At 36.5% G+C, this 20,579-nt stretch overlaps 2 protein-coding genes across 10 annotated transcripts in view; one reads left to right on the top strand and one right to left on the bottom strand.

Annotated features, from left to right (window-relative positions):
- The window catches only part of LOC113232829, a 94,486-nt gene extending 87,299 nt beyond the window's left edge, over positions 1–7,187 (top strand). For 7 of the 9 annotated variants that reach the window (XR_003310658.1, XR_003310659.1, XM_026467670.1 and 4 more), the window contains 3 exons: positions 74–176; positions 4,933–5,032; positions 6,545–7,187. Coding sequence is in view for 6 of the 9 variants with exons in the window: in XM_026467670.1 (XP_026323455.1) it covers positions 74–176; positions 4,933–5,032; positions 6,545–6,622 (281 nt within the window). In the remaining 3 variants the exon portion in view is untranslated. Of the gene's footprint in view, positions 1–73; positions 177–4,932; positions 5,525–6,544 lie in introns of those variants that run through there. The other 2 variants (XM_026467668.1, XR_003310660.1) reach the window with 2 other exon arrangements.
- A 5,713-nt stretch (positions 7,188–12,900) lies between these two features.
- Positions 12,901–20,579, bottom strand: part of LOC113233252 — a 152,136-nt gene continuing 144,457 nt past the window's right edge. The window contains exons 15-20 of the mRNA XM_026468295.1: positions 20,409–20,452; positions 18,595–18,819; positions 17,399–17,547; positions 15,385–15,516; positions 13,845–13,975; positions 12,901–12,977 (exon numbers count right to left, since the gene is read on the bottom strand). Of these exons, the coding sequence (XP_026324080.1) occupies positions 12,901–12,977; positions 13,845–13,975; positions 15,385–15,516; positions 17,399–17,547; positions 18,595–18,819; positions 20,409–20,452 (758 nt within the window). The remainder of the gene's footprint in view (positions 12,978–13,844; positions 13,976–15,384; positions 15,517–17,398; positions 17,548–18,594; positions 18,820–20,408; positions 20,453–20,579) is intronic.

Below are 20,579 nucleotides of genomic sequence, written 5' to 3'. Positions count from 1 at the left end.
ATACACGTAAGTCGTATCTCTTGCATACATCCTAAGTCACAAACAAAAATATTAAGCCAAACGCACCATTTAGTTCCAGAAAGCGAAGAGAAAATTATGGAGATGGAGCAACTGGCACGAGCGGAAGCTCAGACGATGCGTTCGCGGACGCGGTCTCAATGCCAGAACGGGAAGATGTAAGTTCACCTAAAACGAGTGCATCAAAGTCATATTTAGATCCACTTTTACTTTTAACATTCCACCATAATACATGATTCTAAATAATAATTAGGTACAAGTTTATTTGGCTATGCAAATTTATCTCTTCCAAATTTCTTCATCTACTTTTTATTTTTAAGTTCTATTTCTCTTGTTATAGTAATATTTTATTGAATAGAATTCACATTGATCGTTCAGTTCTCGCTGAGAACAGTTGTATCTTGTACAGTGTGCATAAAGTGCTGATACTGCGTGTCGTCGCACATCGGCCGAGACACGGACAGTCGTCGCGATGAACCAGTTACAGATATTGTGCAAAATCCGACTCATCATAATTTTTATTTGCTAAGGCGCAGCTACTCTCGTAATCATTACGAATGATAGCTCCTCACCAAGTATCAAGCTGAAGACGTACACGGACCATATGTTGCATCAACGCTACAGTGACGAGAAAGCTGAAAATATCCGACTGCAACGCTTAGATGAGGACATGCAAAAGCAAATTAATTCTCTTCGAGATGAATTGAGAAATGTCTTGGAACAGAGAAATCATGAAACCAGTGTTATGGAAACGAACCAGAGTTCTGAAGTCCAAGTAGTAGAATACTGCACGGATAAAGAAGAGCTAGCTAAAGAAATAGTGTGGATAGGGCAAAGAAATAGAAAAAAAAGAAAATTCAACACATCACCTACTGTACCATCTTCTGAAAAAAACGTTACTAAAGAGAACGCCTCTGTTGCAGCATAAAAGCAAAAGCCCTAAAAAAGTCCTACTACCACCCCCAATAATAGCGGACAAAGTATAGGACTACCAGACCTTCTTTGACTTTTTGTCTGAAAATCAACAAGCCGACTCATTTATTGTAAAAATTATGAGCAATAACTGTGTAAAAATAACCGCAGCGAATGAAGAGTCGTATAAATCGATTACCAGAGTGCTAAATACTCAGAACTTTCGTTGGCACTCATGTGAAAATAAAAAAGAAAGACCTATCAGAGTGATGGCAAAAAAGTTGCCACCCTCGTGTTAGCCAGAACGAATGTCGAAGACCTGTCAAACAAAGGCTACAAAATTTTCGAAGATGTCAACAAATTAAGATGGAAAAACGAGCAACCTCTAGATATGTTTATGCTAACCTTCACGAAAGATGAGGACTTAAACAAAATCTGTAATATAAAATCTATTATGGGATGTAAACTCCATACACATCCATTAAAAACCTCGAAACTTGTACCACAATATAAGCTGTGTCAAGCGTATGGTCACACACAAAAATACTGTGCTAAAATCCCAGTTGCGTGAAATGTACAGCATCTTACTATAGATTGTAAGAAGCCGTCAAGTGAAAAACTCAAATGCGTACATTGTAGAGAACTACACCCAGCAAACTATAGAGGGCGTATAGTCGCCAGAGAAATACAGAAAATAAAGTCCAAATATGCCAAAAAACCTACGAACAGTAGGCAACGAGATGAGACCGCCACAAAGGCAACTAAGTCAATGCCAAAAGTAACGAAACCTACACCATGCCCACAGCAACAAACATATAACAATACTAGCCACACGTATGCCCAGATCACAAAAGGTAAACCGAGTTTTGAAAATAAACTCGATGAAATACTTAAATATGTAGCATCACTAGATAGACTAGCCCGCCTGAGACACGTAGAAAATGGTACCAAACCTAGACTACAAAAATGATTGAAAACCTTAAAACTATGACGTGGAACTGCAATGGACTACTTAATCATTATCAAGAACCACAATTAGTCCTCGAGACTGAAAAAATCGACATCTGCCTTGTGACTGAAACGCATTGCACTACGACTCAACTATCGTGATGGATGGTTATAAAATATACCATGCAATACATGGAAGTGTGGTCATTAAGGCTAATTTGAAACAGTACCAATTGTATAAATGGGAGGATAGGAGAGCTCAAACTATAGCAATATGCATTAGCACTAAAGCATATACTGTATCTATAGCAGCAATGTATTGCCCTCCTAAACATTTACTGAAAAAAGATGACTACGTACAGTTTATGAATAACCTAGGAGACAAATTTATCATTGGCGAGGACTTCAATGCCAAAAATGTCATCTGGGGTTCCAGAATGACGAGAACTGACGGAAGAGAACTGTGGAAAGGAATTCAGGAGATGAAATCTAGTGTAATATCTACAGGAAAACCAACATATTGGCCAACTGATACCAACAAAATTCCAGACCTTATAGACTTTTTTATTTATAAAAATATATCATCAAACTACTTAAATATAGAAGAAAGTGATGACATGCGCTCTGATCGTTCACCCATAATTCTGCATTTAACTAAACACATCATCGAAACACGTTCACAGAATCTTCCAGCTCTTGTAAACAAGCACACTTACTGGGAAAGCTTTAAAAGTGATCTTAACAGTCTCGTAGGCCTAAAAGTCGCTTTGAAAATACCAAGTGACATTGAACAAGGTTTAGAAAAGTTTATAATCAATATCCAAGAAGCTGTTACAAAAAACACACCTTGCTTTCTACGGAAATCACAGCGAGTAACATATCAAAAGAAATAATAGATCTGCTAGCTCATAAAAGGAAACAGAGAAAACGGTGGCACATAACTAGGTCACCGGATGACAAAGTTTTACTGAATAACGTAACCAAAATGTTAACAAGGAAAATAAAGAAGTACAAGGAGGAAAGCATCAGAGCAGTACTAAAGCAACTGACTAATAATAGTACTACTAATTATTTTACACACTCTCATTTCCACTCTGAAAAGCTATTAAAAATCAGAATAAACCCATCGTGCATATCCCGCCAATACGAGATAGCAGCGGGGATTGGGCAAAAACTAATTTACAAAAAGCCAAAAAGTTCGCAGAACACCTAGAGAAATTTTTTCAACCCAATGAAGGGACGACAGGAGAATTGCCTTCAAAAAGGAGCTTTTCAATAGCTACAAGAAGTCCTGGTGATTAAACATGTTACCCCAAGAGAGGTTCAAAGAAAAATTAAAATGAAGATAAAACCCAAAAAATCTCCTGGGTGCGATCTTATAACGGGAGAAATTCTAAGAAATCTTCCTCGAAAAGCTATCGTAAAATTAACAACTCTTATAAAATAAAATTATTATTATTATTAATGCTGCTTTTAGGCTGAGCTTCGTGCCGGAGTTATGGAAAATGGCTGAGGTAATTATGATTCCTAAGCCTGGGAAGTCTCCACACGAAGCAACTTCCTACAGGCCTATATCCTTGTTACCAATAATGTCAAAGTAATTTGAAAAGTTCTTGTTAAAAAGGCTGAAGCCCATACTCGAAGCAAACAATCTGGTGCCCGACCATCAATTTGGTTTCAGAGAACAACATTCTACCATAGATCAAGTGCACCGAATCACCAGCATAATTGAAAACACTCTAGAAAACAAAAAGTTTGCTCTACTGTACTCTTGGATGTTGACCAAGCTTTTGATAAAGTTTGGCATAAAGAACTCATTCACAAGCTTAAGTCTAGATTGCCGAAACAGTTCGCAGAAATATTAGAATCCTATATTGCTAACAGGTTCTTTAGAGTACGACAAGATGGAAACTTCTCTGAACCGAAGAAAATTGAAGCTGGAGTACCTCAAGGAAGTGTACTAGGCCCTATCCTTTACCTGCTATAGACTGCTGATATTCCAGACCTAGAAAACAGCACTATAGCTTACTGATGACACAGCAATAATGGCAGTTGGAAACACCTATGATGAAGCAATAGAAAAAGTGCAGCATTCTTTGAACGTATTCTACGAATGGACTAAAATTTGGCGCATTAAGCTTAACGAATCAAAGTCAGCGCATATACACTTTAGCTATAAGAAACCTATAAACAAACAAATATCATATGAGAATACTGCGTGACATGACATGACACTTGGCATGACACTTGACATCAAGCTTTACTGGAAAGTCCACGTCAAGAAAAAACGAGAAGAACTAGACATTCGTTACAGAAATATGTATTCGCTGCTTGGCAGACATTCTACGCTATCTTTAAGCAATGAACTACTATTGTATAGGCAGGTCCTAATGTCTGACCTATGGTATATAGCTCTGGGTCTCCACCGCAAAGACCAATATAAATATTATCCAATGCTTTCAGAATAAAGTACTTAGGAACATTGTAAATGCACCTTGGTACGCACGAAACGAAAACCTCCATCGAGACTTGGAAATAGAATTCGTAGACAAGATAGCTCATAAGTACGCCGAAGCCCACCAACGCAGGCTTCACCATTACATGAACGTCGAGGCCATTCAGCTCCTTGACCACATAGATATTATAAGACGTTTAACTAAATAGTGCCCGTGACACTGAATAAAAAGAACACATGATAAAAGTGTCTTCGCCTTAAAAGATAATAAGAAAATTGCCAGTGGGTGAATTCTTAGTATAATTTGTTTATTTATTAGTTTAAGTGAAATGTAAATTACTTATTAATCCTGTATTTGAATAGATTGTAATTCATTTTTAATGTACATTACTAGTGCTTATAAATAAAACGAAAAAAAAAAGAAATTGTCTTGTTATAGTAATATTTTATTGAACAAGTATCTGTTTAACTTCTACAACAATTTATTTTCTGACCATCTCTTGCTTCCTTTTCTCCTGTTATATGTTCTCTTTTAAATTGGCATCTTCTGTTTCTTTTCTACTTTTTATTACTATCTGGATCGTTGTCTAAATTTCCAGATTGGGTTTTCTACGCCGGCGCGCCTCATCCGATAGCCCCCGGCGCGAGCCGCTCTTGCTCGGCTCGTCCCCTCGCCCCTTCTCCCCGCGCCGCACGACTGTGAGCAACAACGGCTATTACAAGATTTGCTTTGTCAATGGCTATGTGTAAGCGCACGCGCACGCTTCTCTGTGCCAACGCAAACAGCTGGATTTAAACGTTTCGAGAAAATTCTCTCGGTTCCATTAAATACTGATTTCTTGAAACGAATACAAAAATTAGAACTAAGTTTTATGTTAGTTAGAAACTTTGATATTGTTGTTTCCTGACATTAATTAATGCCTTTGAATTTAATATCTATTGTCGATTTTTTTTTAATAACTATTATAGATTTAAAATAAATGGTGAAATAAGTTACATAGTAGACGGATTCTGCACTGCCATGGAATGTTTTTAAGAATCGAAACGATTAAAAATAAGTAATGAGGAATTTATGAATCCAATTCTTGAACAAAATAACAATGTTTTCATAATTTTAATAAAGACCTTTTGGGAAAACCTAGTTTAAAGTTCATCGTAGGTTAAATTAAAAGTTTTTAAGATTTGTCTTAAATCGCGTGCTGATAAAAATTAGTTAAGTAAATTATAATACAAAAACGTAGTGAGAACGTGTGAAAATTAGTGAATGTAACGGCCAATGAAATTGCCTTTTTAAACATTTTAATCTTTTTAGAAGCTATAATTAAAAAATTGTTAATTATTAACCTCAAAAACTTTATAATCACATGTTTCCATGTTATTAAACTATACCCCTCTTACTTCATAAGTAATTTTAAAATTACCATTTGGTGAAATTGTTGTACCTTTATTCTTCTTGGCTCTAATTCTAATGTCAATTCTTGCATCTATTGTTACAATTTTAGGTAACTGATGTTTAAATCCAGCTTACGACGCTAATTTGTTTATCTGAACTGTCCATTTTCGAACAAATGTCCGAAATATATTTTTATTAAAAACCCATTACGCATTTCATTCTTCATCCTGCGCTCCAGCTTTGCTTCCTTCCCCGATTTCTAATTTAATGTAATCAGTATCCTCTTACAATTCCCCCTAACTTATTTAATCAACAATATTTACACTAACTCCATCTTCAGTCGAAGTGAATACTTCTTTAAAACATTTCAAAGACGATTTGACTTTACTCTCATCACTATATAAATTCTAGTTTTCACTTAGTTCAATCTCCACCTACGTTCCCTTTTTTGTCAGACGTATGCGTTTTTTATTTGAACAAAAATAACATAAGGGATTTGACTTTTAAGCTAGAGCAACGAACGTCTGACAAAAATTGATAGATTTTTCACTATGTGCTGTAAAAAACGCTTTTGGAATTGAAAACGGAGTGGAGCAAAGAGACGAATGACAAATTAAAACAATTCGAGACTTACTTCAAACAAGTATCTGTTTGCAGATTTTTCACCTAATCATTACTTCTGAGAAGTAAAGATGGGGAAGAGTGTAAAGAAATTGGAAAAAAAAGTTCAATTTTGTTTTTAAAGTCTTGATTTTGTATAGTCTCTCGCTCCGTTCAAATAGCACCCATAATTTGTTCCTAATACACAATTTTTACAGGAAAAACAATTCGAGAAAAGGTTCTGGAAGCAAGTAACTAGAAGACGTCAATCACTTGGCTCTATCAGTCAAATTTAAAGGGATTTTGGACGTTAGGGCAAGTGATGCTTATCAAACTTTAAGTGTTCAATATCTTTCAGACAATCTTGTAGATAGAAAATTTGATGGACCACAGCATATGAATTACAACCCCAGAATTATATTTCATGAAGCCAATGGATCTTTTCGTAACACCTGTAGACCCGTATTTATTATTTAATGACATTCTATAAATCTACTTGTAAATGAAAACTTGACTTCGACAAAGAAAGTAATGAGAAGAAACGTGTGGATTTCTATTAACAGATGTATAACAATTAACCCAGAAGTAATTTTGTTGTATTAGCCGTCATCATACTATTTGAGATAATGAGACATAAAAGAAACTGTCAAAATGCCAAACAAAATTGCCGTATAAACAGATGCCAAAGGAAAGGGACCTAAAGATTATACTCCATATCGTGACTGTAGCTAGAAGAAACCACAATTGAAATAACATTTATTTGTTAACATAATAAATTATGATTCGAGTTTTTCTGAATTCGCTTCTTCATTCATCTCAAGCATTGACTTACAAATAAATGGACGACGGGTCTAATACAAAAACCACGAAAAAAATGTCCCAAGTCAACCTATTTAAACGTAGTGACATTTAAAGGAATATGAAAAAGCTAAAACGTTGAATTTAAATTGTAATGTCATCGCAGTACTGTCTAATTTTGCTTGCTTCGCTGTCAGAAGAAACAAACGAAGACTAAAGCGTGAATGACGCTCTGTATACGATTTGAACGCCCTATAAGTTCGGTCTCTTTTTAGCGCGGACCCGACGTCCATATAATTGTAAGTCAATGATCTCAAGGCTCAATTTACATTGCCACGGAACAAAATGGAAGTGAATTTTTGTAACCATAGCTGAACAAGGTAACGTACAAAATAGATAAGTACAAGCCATAAACAGGTCGCGCGTCTTCCGAAAAGTTGTCGTGCAGTCTTGGGAATTCTCGCAGCTACGCATATTATAATCCGTTCCACGACAATGTAAATTGAGCTTAAATGTTCATGTTTATAAAGACTACACTCGAACACAAAATCGTTACGTAATGTCGTCCTTTTCCTGATGACTGCGTAAACATCTTTTGAACTTCAAGTTTTGAGATCTAGCGCGTGTCAACCTCGTTCTGTGTACGGTAGACATAAGCCTGTTACTATAGAACAGATTTTGAAAGTTTTAAAATGTTAAGACATTTGTTAACAACGACTGCAATTATTAGTAATTTTTAGTTTACTAAGTGCTATTTTCCACTAAGCGACTAGCGGCGTGCGGATGGTTTCGCGCGGCTCTGTTTTACTTCACAGGAATAAGTAAGCTAGTCGCGGCCGCTTAGTCGAAAATGTGTGTAACTGTAACTACAAATGTGGCGCCACTGCACTTTTAAACATTATACTAATTTTGGTATAATATTTAAAAGCGCAGTTGCAGCGGCACGGTGTGACAGGCGCGCGCCACTTTTGCAGTCACAATTAGTGAACTAAAAATTCGTGCAGTCATAGTCGCACCACTGCAGCTGTTTTCCAACGGTTTTATTTGAAAGCGCCCTTAATATATATATATAAAAGCTGCCCACGATTCGTGTTTTTACCAATGACCTCGTATGAGCGCATTCACGTCCGTAGCTGTGCTTGAATCAACGCGTAGCGAAAATTGGTCCGCGGCTATGGGTTGATATTTTGTAATTGGTTGATTATTAACATGAAAGGGCGTGTGTGGCTATCGGTGGTCATCGCCCGTGCGGAGAAATTTATAAAATCACGGACCATTGCCGCTTTTACACATATAGTACAAAAATGTCAAATGAAGCAACTAGGAAAGGGACGATGTTATAAAAAGGATTTGAAAACGTTGACCAGTTAACACTGACATCTTACAAATAATGTTTGTATGAATGTTTAAATTTCGTATTAGCATAGAACTATATAAAATCTAGAAAAAGAAATCTGTAAATAAATCTGAAAGTGCGGTTAATGTTTCTTAATAAAACTAATTTAGAGTTTTAATTGTTATTAATCAAAATAGCTTAGCCCGAGTGTCTAAGTTGCATGTACTTTAGAATTGTAAATTAGTGAACTCTACATACAGTAAATGTTGTTTTCTTATATCTATACCTCTTATACTTTCCAGGCATTTTTGTTCTTTATAGAATAATATAAGTGTATAGTAAATTATTATATAGAACATGCAAAATTTGTTCCATGTGACGTTAATATCGTATAAAATACATATATGTCTTGTAATGATATAAATCAAAGAGAATTTTAAATTTATTTCTTACTGCTGTAGTTCATAAGAATGTCTCACGTTACGTGTTTTACGTCCATTTTCAAATCTTAACAATTGAAAGCTTATTAATAAGTGGCGTAGTTTACTATACCTTTAAAAACTGAGTTTATATTCGAATAAATAAAATGCTCTTAAAAAGTGAATTTATATTATTTAAATTTAAATAAAGTTTACTTCATTAGAAATTGCTTTTTACATTCCTAGCCAGCTGGTTGATGAAAAAAGCCGCCATCTATAGAATAGAAGACAATTGCCCCCTTCACATAGTCACTCTATATCGTGCGATTAGAGCGTACAGGAATGCGCGCGGGAAAGCCGGCACGCGCAACCTTAACCGAAATTTTTTAAGGTAACGTTCTTCCGCGCGCGATTGCTCGTGTTCGTTTTTATTAGAACGGAAAGAACGTTCGTGTAAAGGCTAATAGCGCAAGATGGACCGCATGAAACTGACGCGTGTTAAAGTGCGCGATAGCACGCGTCTGGTAAGCACAATCTTTCCTTTTTCCCTCCAACGTCTTTGCACGCGCGCTCGGTTATTGTATCATGCGCAATAGAGTGTCTGTGTAAAGCCGACTACATACGTCTTCTTCTTCTTTTGAATGTTATAACCCCATCGAAGTAATCGATAATTTCGCCAATGTCAAGTTTAGGATCACACGCGATTTTACTCGAAAATTGACCGTTGAATTTCGATAGAATCCACTGAGAGGTGAATCTACAATAATAGAGAACCTACACAGGCTATTACAGAAACAAATTGTTTATTTTAAATAAATTTACACAGCATATGCACAAAGTGAGAATGGTACTGGTGGTAACGGTGGGAGAACGTTAGGAAGAAGTTAAAATTAACGGGATTTTAGGTGGGAGGATAATAGTATATAATCATTTAATGACAAGTCATATTATCAATGTCACATTATTACATTTTTAACGGGCTCTATCATTGACTTACAAATAAATGGACGACGGGTCCAATACAAAAACCACGAAAAAAATGTCCCAAGTCAACCTATTCGAAATTTAAATTGTTATGTCATCGCAGTATCGCGCTGTCCGTAGAACAAATGAAGACTAAAGCGGAGTGTCGCGCTCTGTATACGATTTTAGCGCCTTACAAGTGCGGACCCTTTTTAGCGCGGACCCGACGTCCATATAATTGTAAGTCAATGGGCTCTATTGTAAACTTTTGACAATTCGGTATACCTACCACACACCAAACACTTTTCCGTGATACCCATAGTTGACACTGGCACAAAGCTATTGGCTAGGCTAGGCTATTAACTGCCTCCGTGGCCGAACGGTTACCATGCCACGCATAGGTCCCAGGTTCGATTCTCGGGCGAGGACAAATATTTGTATGGCCTACATTTATTTCTCTTGTGAGTTTGGGTGTCATTTGTGGTTGTCTATGTGTGGGTCCGTGGCATCCGTGACACAGGGTTTCCCTAGTGCGGGGCTATGTTGAATGTGTGCGTTGTATTGGCCGCCTTAGAGGAAACAATAACCCCACGACGCCGACTCAACCGGCGGTAGGTAAGCCCGGGGGGGTTTTAGTGGGGTAGGCCCTCCAGTCTGGAGGGCGAGTCCCCACAGTTATGTGAGTCTCCCTGGGCTGGGGGTATTTATAAAGATTTCCCCCGCGTAAACAAAAAAAAAGGGGGGAATTCCACTCCCCATCCGCTCGCCATACAAACGCCATAGGAAGCGAAACGCTTCGTGTAAATCCTGGGAATATCCACAACATAGGAGTGGAACCCCAGCTCACGTCTAGTCCCCCGATGATGGAAAGGGGATGGCTGAATCAAATTAAGCAATCCCATCGCGTACTCGCCGAAATTATTTCTTCGAAACCACTATTTTAGTGTATATGAAATAATAACTAATACATATGAAATTCTTGTAAATCTCTACTGTATATTTATGCAAAGCGTGTCTTATTCCATCGTGACCATGGTCGAGTATTTGAAATATAGCCAGAATAAAAAAAAATTGAAATGTTGCCAGAATAAAAAAGTCTCTATTTAGTCGGTTTAAAAAACTAGAATTAGTCGGCCCGTCGTTCAAAAGTTATAAGGGTGTTTTATTGTCCACGCTGGAATAAGCTTATTCTCAATTAGAGAACCACAACACCTAGTTTAGATCTGATTCCACTAAAAAAAGTCGTGTTTTTTCTGGTTAGTCAAATTTCAAAAACTCGACCATGGACACACTGGATTGGAATAAGACACGCTTATGCAAAGGGTATCACATTAGAATGAAAACCAGAATAATTGTTAAGGTACGTATATTTGATTAAAAATATCAAAATTCGGAATATCAATCGGTTTGTAATACGCTCTACATTAAACCAAAAAATCAAGTTTGACATATAAAAATATTATTTTCACTTAGCACCGCACTATTTATTTTGATCAAGATTGAATTCTAATTGTAACATCTTTTTAAATGGAGACCGTAAAAAGTGAACAGATACTCCAAATAAAAAATACAACCTTTCACTTGAGCACATTTGCACAAATCCCTTTCCCTTAAACCCACACATACATAGCAATCAAGGCAAGATAAATATGTAACACAATTACCATTCTGCCGAAGCATAAAATAAAAAAAAATCTTTTTTTTTTACCAAGAGTCTTGCCTTGACTGCTAGGTTTTTTAGTAATCGACCCATTACACAAAATATTATTTACAACAGAACTAAAGTAGCAGGTTATCAAATAACTAGCATTATAAAAATCTGAATTAATCGCACAAAAAAGCGTTAAAAATCTTTTTTGACACGACTTCCTTGACAGTACAAATTTCTTTCTACATGCATTAATATCTACTAAATAATAAAAATAATACCTAAATTACAGGTACAAAATTAAAATTAATATCATAATGGAAAACTGGGTGTTAGGATGCATTATTTTAATGTTTATTTTGGCACGTTAGTTTAAAAATATTATGAAAAATAATTGCATTTTTATATTACTGTAACTTATTGTTATTAATATTTATATAAAATTATACTATGCATTTATTAGTTAACCTTTTCTCTAAATGGTAAACTAGGACGATGATTATGTAGAATTTTAACGGCTTTGGCATAATGCCAAACAGCCTATTTTTTCTGACCTAAGAAATAGTTGACATATTTTTTATTTTTTTATTTTGCAGAAAATCCACCGAATTATCAAATAATTCTAATAAAATCTTTCCATAACAAATTTTAAATCAGATATCTTTAATGATTTGAGTTTCCTGAATGTCTATGATACTTTTGAACATTATTTATTTAAATTTTAACAGTTTCCGTATTGTTAAGCCTGCTACACCATCGACTAGTGATAAAAATAAAAAATAAAATCTCTTATATAATTATTATGTCACTTACACAGGTATATTAGTTGCAAAAGGACGGAATGTACTTAATACAAATGGAATGTACTTATTAACAAAGGCAGTGATAATTATCACCTCTTATTGAGTTTTTGAGCTGCAAAAATTAAGTACGCTTACTTCTTTCTTTCTTTTCTAGAAAAAAAGACTGTGATTTGCAGTCTTTCTTTTTTAGAAAGAAATCTTCTTTTTCCAAAATAGAGGACGAACAAGTGACTGTAAGCGCCATCTTATGGCAGACTCGGGAATCTACATTGAATTAGACATGACTGTCAATCGATTCTAAATCTTATGTATCAATCATTAATTAACTTTTCGATCTGTTAAAAAATTCACAACAAATGAAATTCTAATGATGTTTGATTACACTACCAGTCAGTAAAGTCAGCTGTTGCTTACAAAGACCGCTCTTGATCTAAATGGCTAGTGACGCCATCTAGAACCCAACCATAATAACTATAGCCACTGTACGTTCCCTATTATTGAACTTTTACATTTTCTTTTTTAATAAATTACAATGATTTTTATAAAGATATTGAAATGGCATATTTTCGTTGGACTTATTAAAATTACATTTAAACGTTCGCAGTATTTAATCACGCCAGTCCCTTGACGAAGCCTGGAACGTGCGGACTTCGGATGATGTGAACGTCGTCAATCCTTGAGCACCTGTAATATTATTTTGAACATATTACTATTATATATTTTTATGTATAACTTAAACGTGAACATATGAAAATTATTTGTGTTCATACAGCTGCAATCGTATACACTAAGAGCGTTTATGCAATACGTCCGATTCGTATCAGGGGGTCTACTCTCGATTTCCGTCCAACATCCGTCCGAAACAATTACTGCCAAATAAGCAATACTTGACCAAATGAAAAGACGCGTGATGCGAATGAAGCTTCATTCTTGATACTTGTCTTTTAATTTTGTCGAATATTACTTATTTGACAGTAATTGTTTCGGATGGATGTCAGACGGATATCGAGAGTAGACCCCCAGTTCCGAATCCGAGAAATGACGGTCCGAAATATCGCAGGAATCATTTCATCTCTGCGTACCAGCGATATCCGTATTTTCTCGGATTGGAATCGGACTTAGTGCACAAGCGACATCCGAAGTAGTAGCAGGGACACGCAGGGCTGGACAAAAGATGTGCCATTGTCTGGGGAGAGACTACACACGGACTTGCTCTCCGAGCTGTAACCCCACCCGTGCATGCACTCCTTGCTTCGGCCGACTTGGGTCCGCAGCCTATTTAGGGGTATCTCTCCTTCCAGAGACTTATTCGAGCCTGCTTAGTTTCCCCGTCCAGAGGGTATACTTCTTTAATGAAGCTATGGCGATTCTTTTATTACCGGCACGTGATGATGTAATGGGTGCCACGTGTAAGTCTCTTTTTTTAAGCGTTGCAGGAAGATAGGCACGTCGCTACGGACGTCCGGAGTGGCAACACCAGCCAATGGTAAGTCAAACTATTATGCTACAAAGGCTTTTATACTTAATATGGCCCATATGCATAATGCTTACCTCTAACCCGTCGTCCAGGTGTAGGAGTGACGTCACCTTCAGGCGCTGTCCATTGCTCGACCACCTCAGTAGCCGAACGAGCGAGAGACGGTTGGCTGACTGACCGGTTCAGCGAGTGACGGGACCAGGATCTAAGGATATTGAGTTTGCTTTAGTACACTGTGTATTAAGGGCGGTATAATAAGAAATTACCATCGAGAGGTTGTTAGAAACCCGAAGCCGAAGGCTGAGGGCTCTAATGACTCGAGGTTTGTAATTTTTACCGCCCGTGATGTTTTATCACATTTGCGAGGAAATAGATACAAATATAATTTATTTCTTGAATGAATATTATATCGCTTCACAACGCAACTTTTACGGATTTTGCAAATGGAGTTTTTTGTTTTTTTTTTTTAAACAGATCGCCAGGTATTTTTCCATACATAATATACAACTCGCACTAAAATATTGTAAAAGGAACAGATTCTTTCCAAATTCTAAAAATACCGCACAATTTGAATACAAGAAATAAATTCAATAAAAGAAAAGTAGTTAAATTGCAAATTTTTCGTTTTTTTTTTATATTTCAAATTTGTGCGAAATATACGCATATTTCGCACAAATTTGAAATATAAGATTTGAAATATCAGATTTTTCGAGCATAAAAATTTTTTGCTTAATTTGCTTGACGTAAAAAATCCATAACAGCCCGTGTGCATAATTTAAGACATTACGGTCGACTTTGTCTGCATGTCATGACACTGTTTACGAGCAAGTGTGATGAAAAGGTTTTCTATGATACCAACGTGACGAGATGAACAAGTCGTGCGCCTGGGTGGCAAGCATCGAGTATATAAAATTGGCCAGCCCGAATTCGAAACAATTGACGGGTGTCGTATTGTTTCACTTCAAATTTTTTTAAAGATTCTGTTTGTTTGCTAATTAGATGTTTTGCTGTTTTTCCAACACCGCCGAATGGACCAGCCCCCATTGTTAGAAATATTATCTTTATTACAATAAATACAGAAGATTTTTGGACAGTTGTTGGCGCTGTACTATTTCAGCTTTCGAATTTGTGATTTCAGTGCAAACGAGAGTTGATATTTGAAAGTAAAATAAGGCCCATTTGCCAGGGATGGATGGCCCATTTGCCAGGGATGGATGGCCCTTATTTCGTCTCCATTTCTGATGATATACTCGATGCGTTTAATGGTCAAATGGCGAGGTGGTTATCACTCACGTAAAAGGGCGTAAATTGCGAATGTCAAAATAAAAAAAAAATCAAATTATTTCTTTAATCGTATCTTCGAGTCAAGAAACAACTCTCTCTGAGTAAATGGACCTTTATACTATTTCTTTTAAACCAACAAACTCAATATCGTGTATCTGAGAGAAAGCTTTTGCTATGAAAAATATGATTCTCTCAGGCAACGGAATTTTAGACGTTACACGATAATAAAAACATTGTTACACGATTTAAACACCTCTGTCTTAACCAACAAAGTTTATTTCTTAAGTGTCAACTAATATGCTTAGATCGAACTAATGAAGATGTACTAACTGATTCTGATGGAAAGGGTGCTCCATATCGCTGTCGTCATCGTAGTATCTTCCGAGCTGAGTTCCTCCTGACACCTCGGAATGCGTATCAGCTTGCTCGCGTGCGTAGTCCACCATCATCTCCGACATAGACCTGGAAAGCAACGAAGCAATTATTATAATAATCCGCGACGCTATTAACACAGAAAGAACGTTGACACTATTAAGATAGACAAAGAATATTATTATTTCTGTAACACAGAGGCACTTTATTTGAACGGAGCAGAAACAATCGCTGTTCAAAAAAACTAAACATACTGCCTTTGCCAAGCATGTACATTAGGGATATCTGTATTTGTCAAAACTTTTCCTCAATACTTCAAAACACGTGGTGAAATTAATCAAAGGCAGACTAGAGCAAAAATTATGAATCTTTTGTGCCAACCTCGTTGCCATAAAGTGATTTATAAGAAAAACTGCTTCAACATGAGTATAATTATTTTCAACAATTTGCCAAATTAAATTAAATTGTTGCAAGGACATACTTTTAAATTACAATTGACAAAATGGTTTTTGACATATTGCTTCTATAGTAATAAAGAATACTTAGAATTTCCAAATAAAAATTTACATTAATTTAAAGTGCAATTAACAGTAGAAACAAAACATGAAATTAATATTTGCACATCTGCTTGCAGGTTGAATACAATGTACCTAATTTTATTTAAGACCTTCATCATTACTGTATTCTGGCAAATAAATAATCTCAGTACAGAGTACTAAAAAAACCGACCTCAAAAGTACGTGGAATTACGTCTATTTGCTAAGTTTTATTGAAATATCCCCTAGTTCGCCACTATACAGGACTTGACACTGGGGATAATAAAAATAGGTTCTCACTACGACACTACTCAAAGTATATTGAGAGAAAAACGCCTTTAATGGAAGAAATAGCAAAATCAACCATTAAAGTAATTGCTCCTAAATGAAAGTTAGACGCTATTTATAAAAGTGAATCTTCACTCATGAGCAGCCACCCTTCGAGGTGGATGATTTTCTTCAAAATGAAATGGGACCACTATGGAAGTACCCCCTTTCTAACAAAAAAAGAATCATGAAAATCGGTTCACAAATACTGGAGTTATCGCGTAACATACAAACAAAAAGAAAAAAAAAGAACATACAGTCGAATTGAGAACCAAAAAAAAAACAACGGAAATAGAAAACAAAACTTCTTTATTATGATAGCCAGTGACGGGACAAACAAGCCGTGCGCCTGGTGGTAAGTGACACGCCTATCCATAGCAATTGCAATGTCATTCAGAGTTAAATCGCAAAGATCTCGTTACTCTGACATACCCTTCAAAACCTGCTCCCATTACTGGTTGGCGGTAGAAACATATGAAGTGGCAGTACTTGCCTGGACAAACTCTTTAATTAGGAACTCTATTGTTGCTAAAGCGTATTTTGGCGTCACATCATTCGAGAGAGCATAACACATGTTCTTGTTCGTCTTAGGCGCCGTCCTATTGTCACGATGCGATGCGATTTCATCGTGCGATGAAACCAGTCGCGCGATTAGAAATCGTGTGTCATATTTTGGAGCGATGCAATCACCCTCGAAATGGCTCTTAACAGAGACGCACAGCTATTGCCGTCGAATAATATTTCTTTCAACGCAAATAGCAAAACGTGGACCACATAATATACTACTCCATAAAAACAGAAAGAGGCGCGGCGAATTTCGCAATCATAATTTCGACTTACGGAAAAAAGAAGATTTTTACAAATGTTGACAAAAAAAAAACACAGATGTTTGAACGCGCGGTCGTGCGGACATTTTCGTCAGACGCACGCATCATCGCGCAAGGGATAACAATAGGATGTCGCCTTATAGTTTTGTCTTTATCTGGTAAAGCATTAGGTTGTTCTACATCATCTCGTTTATACATTTTATTCTCATTACAGCCATAATCGTGTAATGAGAGGAAAAAAGGCCCGAAAGTTTTATTTAGGGCATTATCATAAGTTCTTACCGCATGTCAACGTGGTCGCTGCGGTAGGACGACCTGCGCGAGCGCTGCGGATCTCTCAGCGATGTAGCGTCGCTGTCATACTCGTACAATGTCGGCAAAGAGCTGCGGCGAGAGCGGGAGTCCCATTCACTCTTCTTGCGGTAGCGATTCTAGAAACCAAGAAAATTACAATGTAGTAAAGAGATGTATATATGAGTGTTACGGACGGCCGAGTCGCGCCTGACCGGTTAGGGTAAGCGAGGGAGGAGGACTAAATCTCTCGAGGTAATGCATTCTGATTAGCCAGAAGTGCCCGCGGCGCATTGATTAGGCCGGAACTAGGTGGAAGACAGTGGCGCAGCGTTGATTTCTGCCGCCCGGGGTCAAGCTTAAACTTGCTGCCCTCTCTATTTTCACGATTACAAAACTAGTTCGTTCAGGCAGGCTCGTTTCGATTGAGTTTTTCTGTTCGCCTGCCGTCGCCATCTTTGTATTGTTCCTGATATCGCTTTCTCAAATAGTGGAATTTATTTTCGAATTTTAAGTAAATATTTAAATGCCCCGATAATACGCATGTGATAAAGCTTTTTAGAACTCATCAGTGGTATAAAACATGTAAACGTTCTGAAAGCTCAAAAATCATTACCTCAGTTATAATCTGCCTTTTTCGAAGACGGAGTAAAATGACAGTTCATTGCGTAAAAGTGGTGCCCGCTTGCGAACAGCTAGTGATTGCAGTCGATAAATATTCTATCGAGTATCGACTGAATATTGGTCACGCTTATGGAATAAATTGCCGCATATTAACAAACTAGTGTAGTATTTTCACAAAAAGTAATAAATATCATTGTACTAAAAACGGTTTCACATGAAAATAATTGAATACCAATTCAATAAAAATTTCAATAATAGCGACATCTCTTGCCGGGGCTGGTAGCTGTAAAGGTATCTAACTGGGTGACGAAACATTATAGGTTTCTCATAGATGGCGTTACGGCTAAAAAGTCGTTGAAAAACCGAATACAAAGATAAGACTCAAGCACATAGAAAAATTCGTGAGGTCCGCTGATTCGTTCCGTGTCTTAGTTAGTATAGCATCTGACACGGTATGCTAGAAGACGTCGATTCGAATACGGCCGGAATTTTTTCTGTGTGTTCGATCTTTCTATTAATAATTATAACATCATGATATTCAATAAAAATATTGCAATCATTACCTTAGGTTTGTCAGGTGGCGGTGCTAGAATCCTGATGATGACCTCCCACTTGTGTGGTGGATACAGAGGCGCGAACCTATGATCATGAGCCACTCTGGTGAACTCGTCGCGGGTGGAGGATCTGGAAAGCTCACGTCGCAGAGTGCTTTCATGCGTGATCAGTTCACGCCAACGCAGACGCTCTTCACGAGTCAGACGGAGGGAACGCTCGGTTTCCAGAAGAACCTGGAAAGTTTTACACCGCAGTCAGAAAATGACAAAGTCGCTAGAATTACACTAAATAATTTTTCACTGTTCATGCTCGTAACGAATTTTAACATTTTAAGACTGGAAAAATGGTCAGAAATGTGTATTGCGTACTTTAAAAAAAATCATAAAAAATAAATTGTTTTCATTTCGGATAATGAGATCTTCTAACCACTGCTCTATATTATGTGAGTGACGAAAAATGCAATTTCTTTCCAACGGCTCCTTCGGGAATTATTTTATCTTGATAAGAATTTGCTGATTCAAACGTGGTTGAGTGTCATTTCAAAGACATCTAATTGGACATTGATATTCATTATCATTATTGCTTATAACGGGACGTAAAAGTAGTGCGTCTGGTGTTAAGCGACACGCCTGTCCATAGCAGTTGCAGTGGCACACAGAGCTTTAAATCGCGAACCCTTTTACGAGGTGCTCTACTGCTACTAATTGTATTATACGAGGACAAATTTAAAGACTGTTGGTATCTTCTTTTTGAACCGCAACAAATTTATTAATTCTTTGATGGAACACCCCCACTTTAAAAGGTAATTATTGTTACACAGAGCACAAACACACATATACACATACACCTTCACACAAGTAGACACACAAATGCGCATACTCTACTATAGTCCATTTGTTTATTATGTTATATTGTAAGTCGCTTCATAGTAATTAAAAAATTTATGTCTAAATCTATTAATACAACGGAATTTAGTTATATGTTATCAATATATATTTCAATTTGTTAGATTGTTCTTTGGTAAACAACAAAGGCTTCGTTCTGGCATCGAATTAGTTTTTATGTAACGTTAAACAATGAATTGTAATCGGACAAACTTTGTAATTAGCTATGTAAGTAGATTATTCAGAATTGTAAACCAAATTTAAAAGCTGTAAAGTTTGCAAATAAATAAATAATCATCTCAGTATAGAGTACTAAAAAAACGACCGCAAAAGTACGTGGAACTACATCTATTTGCTAAGTTTTATTGAAGTATCCTTAAATTCGCCACTATATAGGACTTAACACTGGAGATAATAAAAATCGGTTCTTACTACTCAAAGATTATTGAGCGAAAAACGCCTTGAATTGAAGAAATAGCAAAATCAACCATTAAAATAATTGCTCCTTAAGAAAATTTAGGCGCTATTTATAAATATGAATCATCAAGCGTGAACAGCCACCCTTCGAGGTGGGTGATTCCCTTCAAAATGAAATGGGACCACTACGGAAGTACCTCCTTTCCAACAAAAAAAGAATCATGAAAATCGGTTCACAAATACCGGAGTTATCGCGTAACATACATACAAAAAAAAACACTTACAGTCGAATTGAGAACCTCCTCCTTTTTTGAAGTCGTTTAAAAATGAAATATTATAATTACTTTTGTTTTCACTAATTCACTAATGAAATTGTAACATATTGTACTAACTATGTTCGGTCCCTTATTATTTGTATTTAGTTACAATATTTTCCCTTCCGACAATAACAATTGTTATGGAAATAAATAGTTCAAAAATTGATAATGCACGAAATACTTTGGTTGGTAACACAAGATTACCCTCCCAGTCTTCAGTGTCATTGATTCATTGCCGCGCTTCCAATCTTATAATATACCGACTATTACAATTATTTATTTGTGAAAACAGGTTGCATAGAAGTTGACAGTAGGAAGATAGTTTCACAATTTTTATCTTTTTTTGTTAAGCTTCTCGTAAAAGTTTATAACTTA

Source organism: Hyposmocoma kahamanoa, unplaced genomic scaffold (assembly GCF_003589595.1).
Source record: "Hyposmocoma kahamanoa isolate Upper Pololo Valley unplaced genomic scaffold, ASM358959v1 78, whole genome shotgun sequence".
Taxonomy (NCBI): domain Eukaryota; kingdom Metazoa; phylum Arthropoda; class Insecta; order Lepidoptera; family Cosmopterigidae; genus Hyposmocoma; species Hyposmocoma kahamanoa.
Note: the sequence above shows the minus strand (reverse complement) of the source record. Positions and strands in the feature narration are given on the sequence as shown.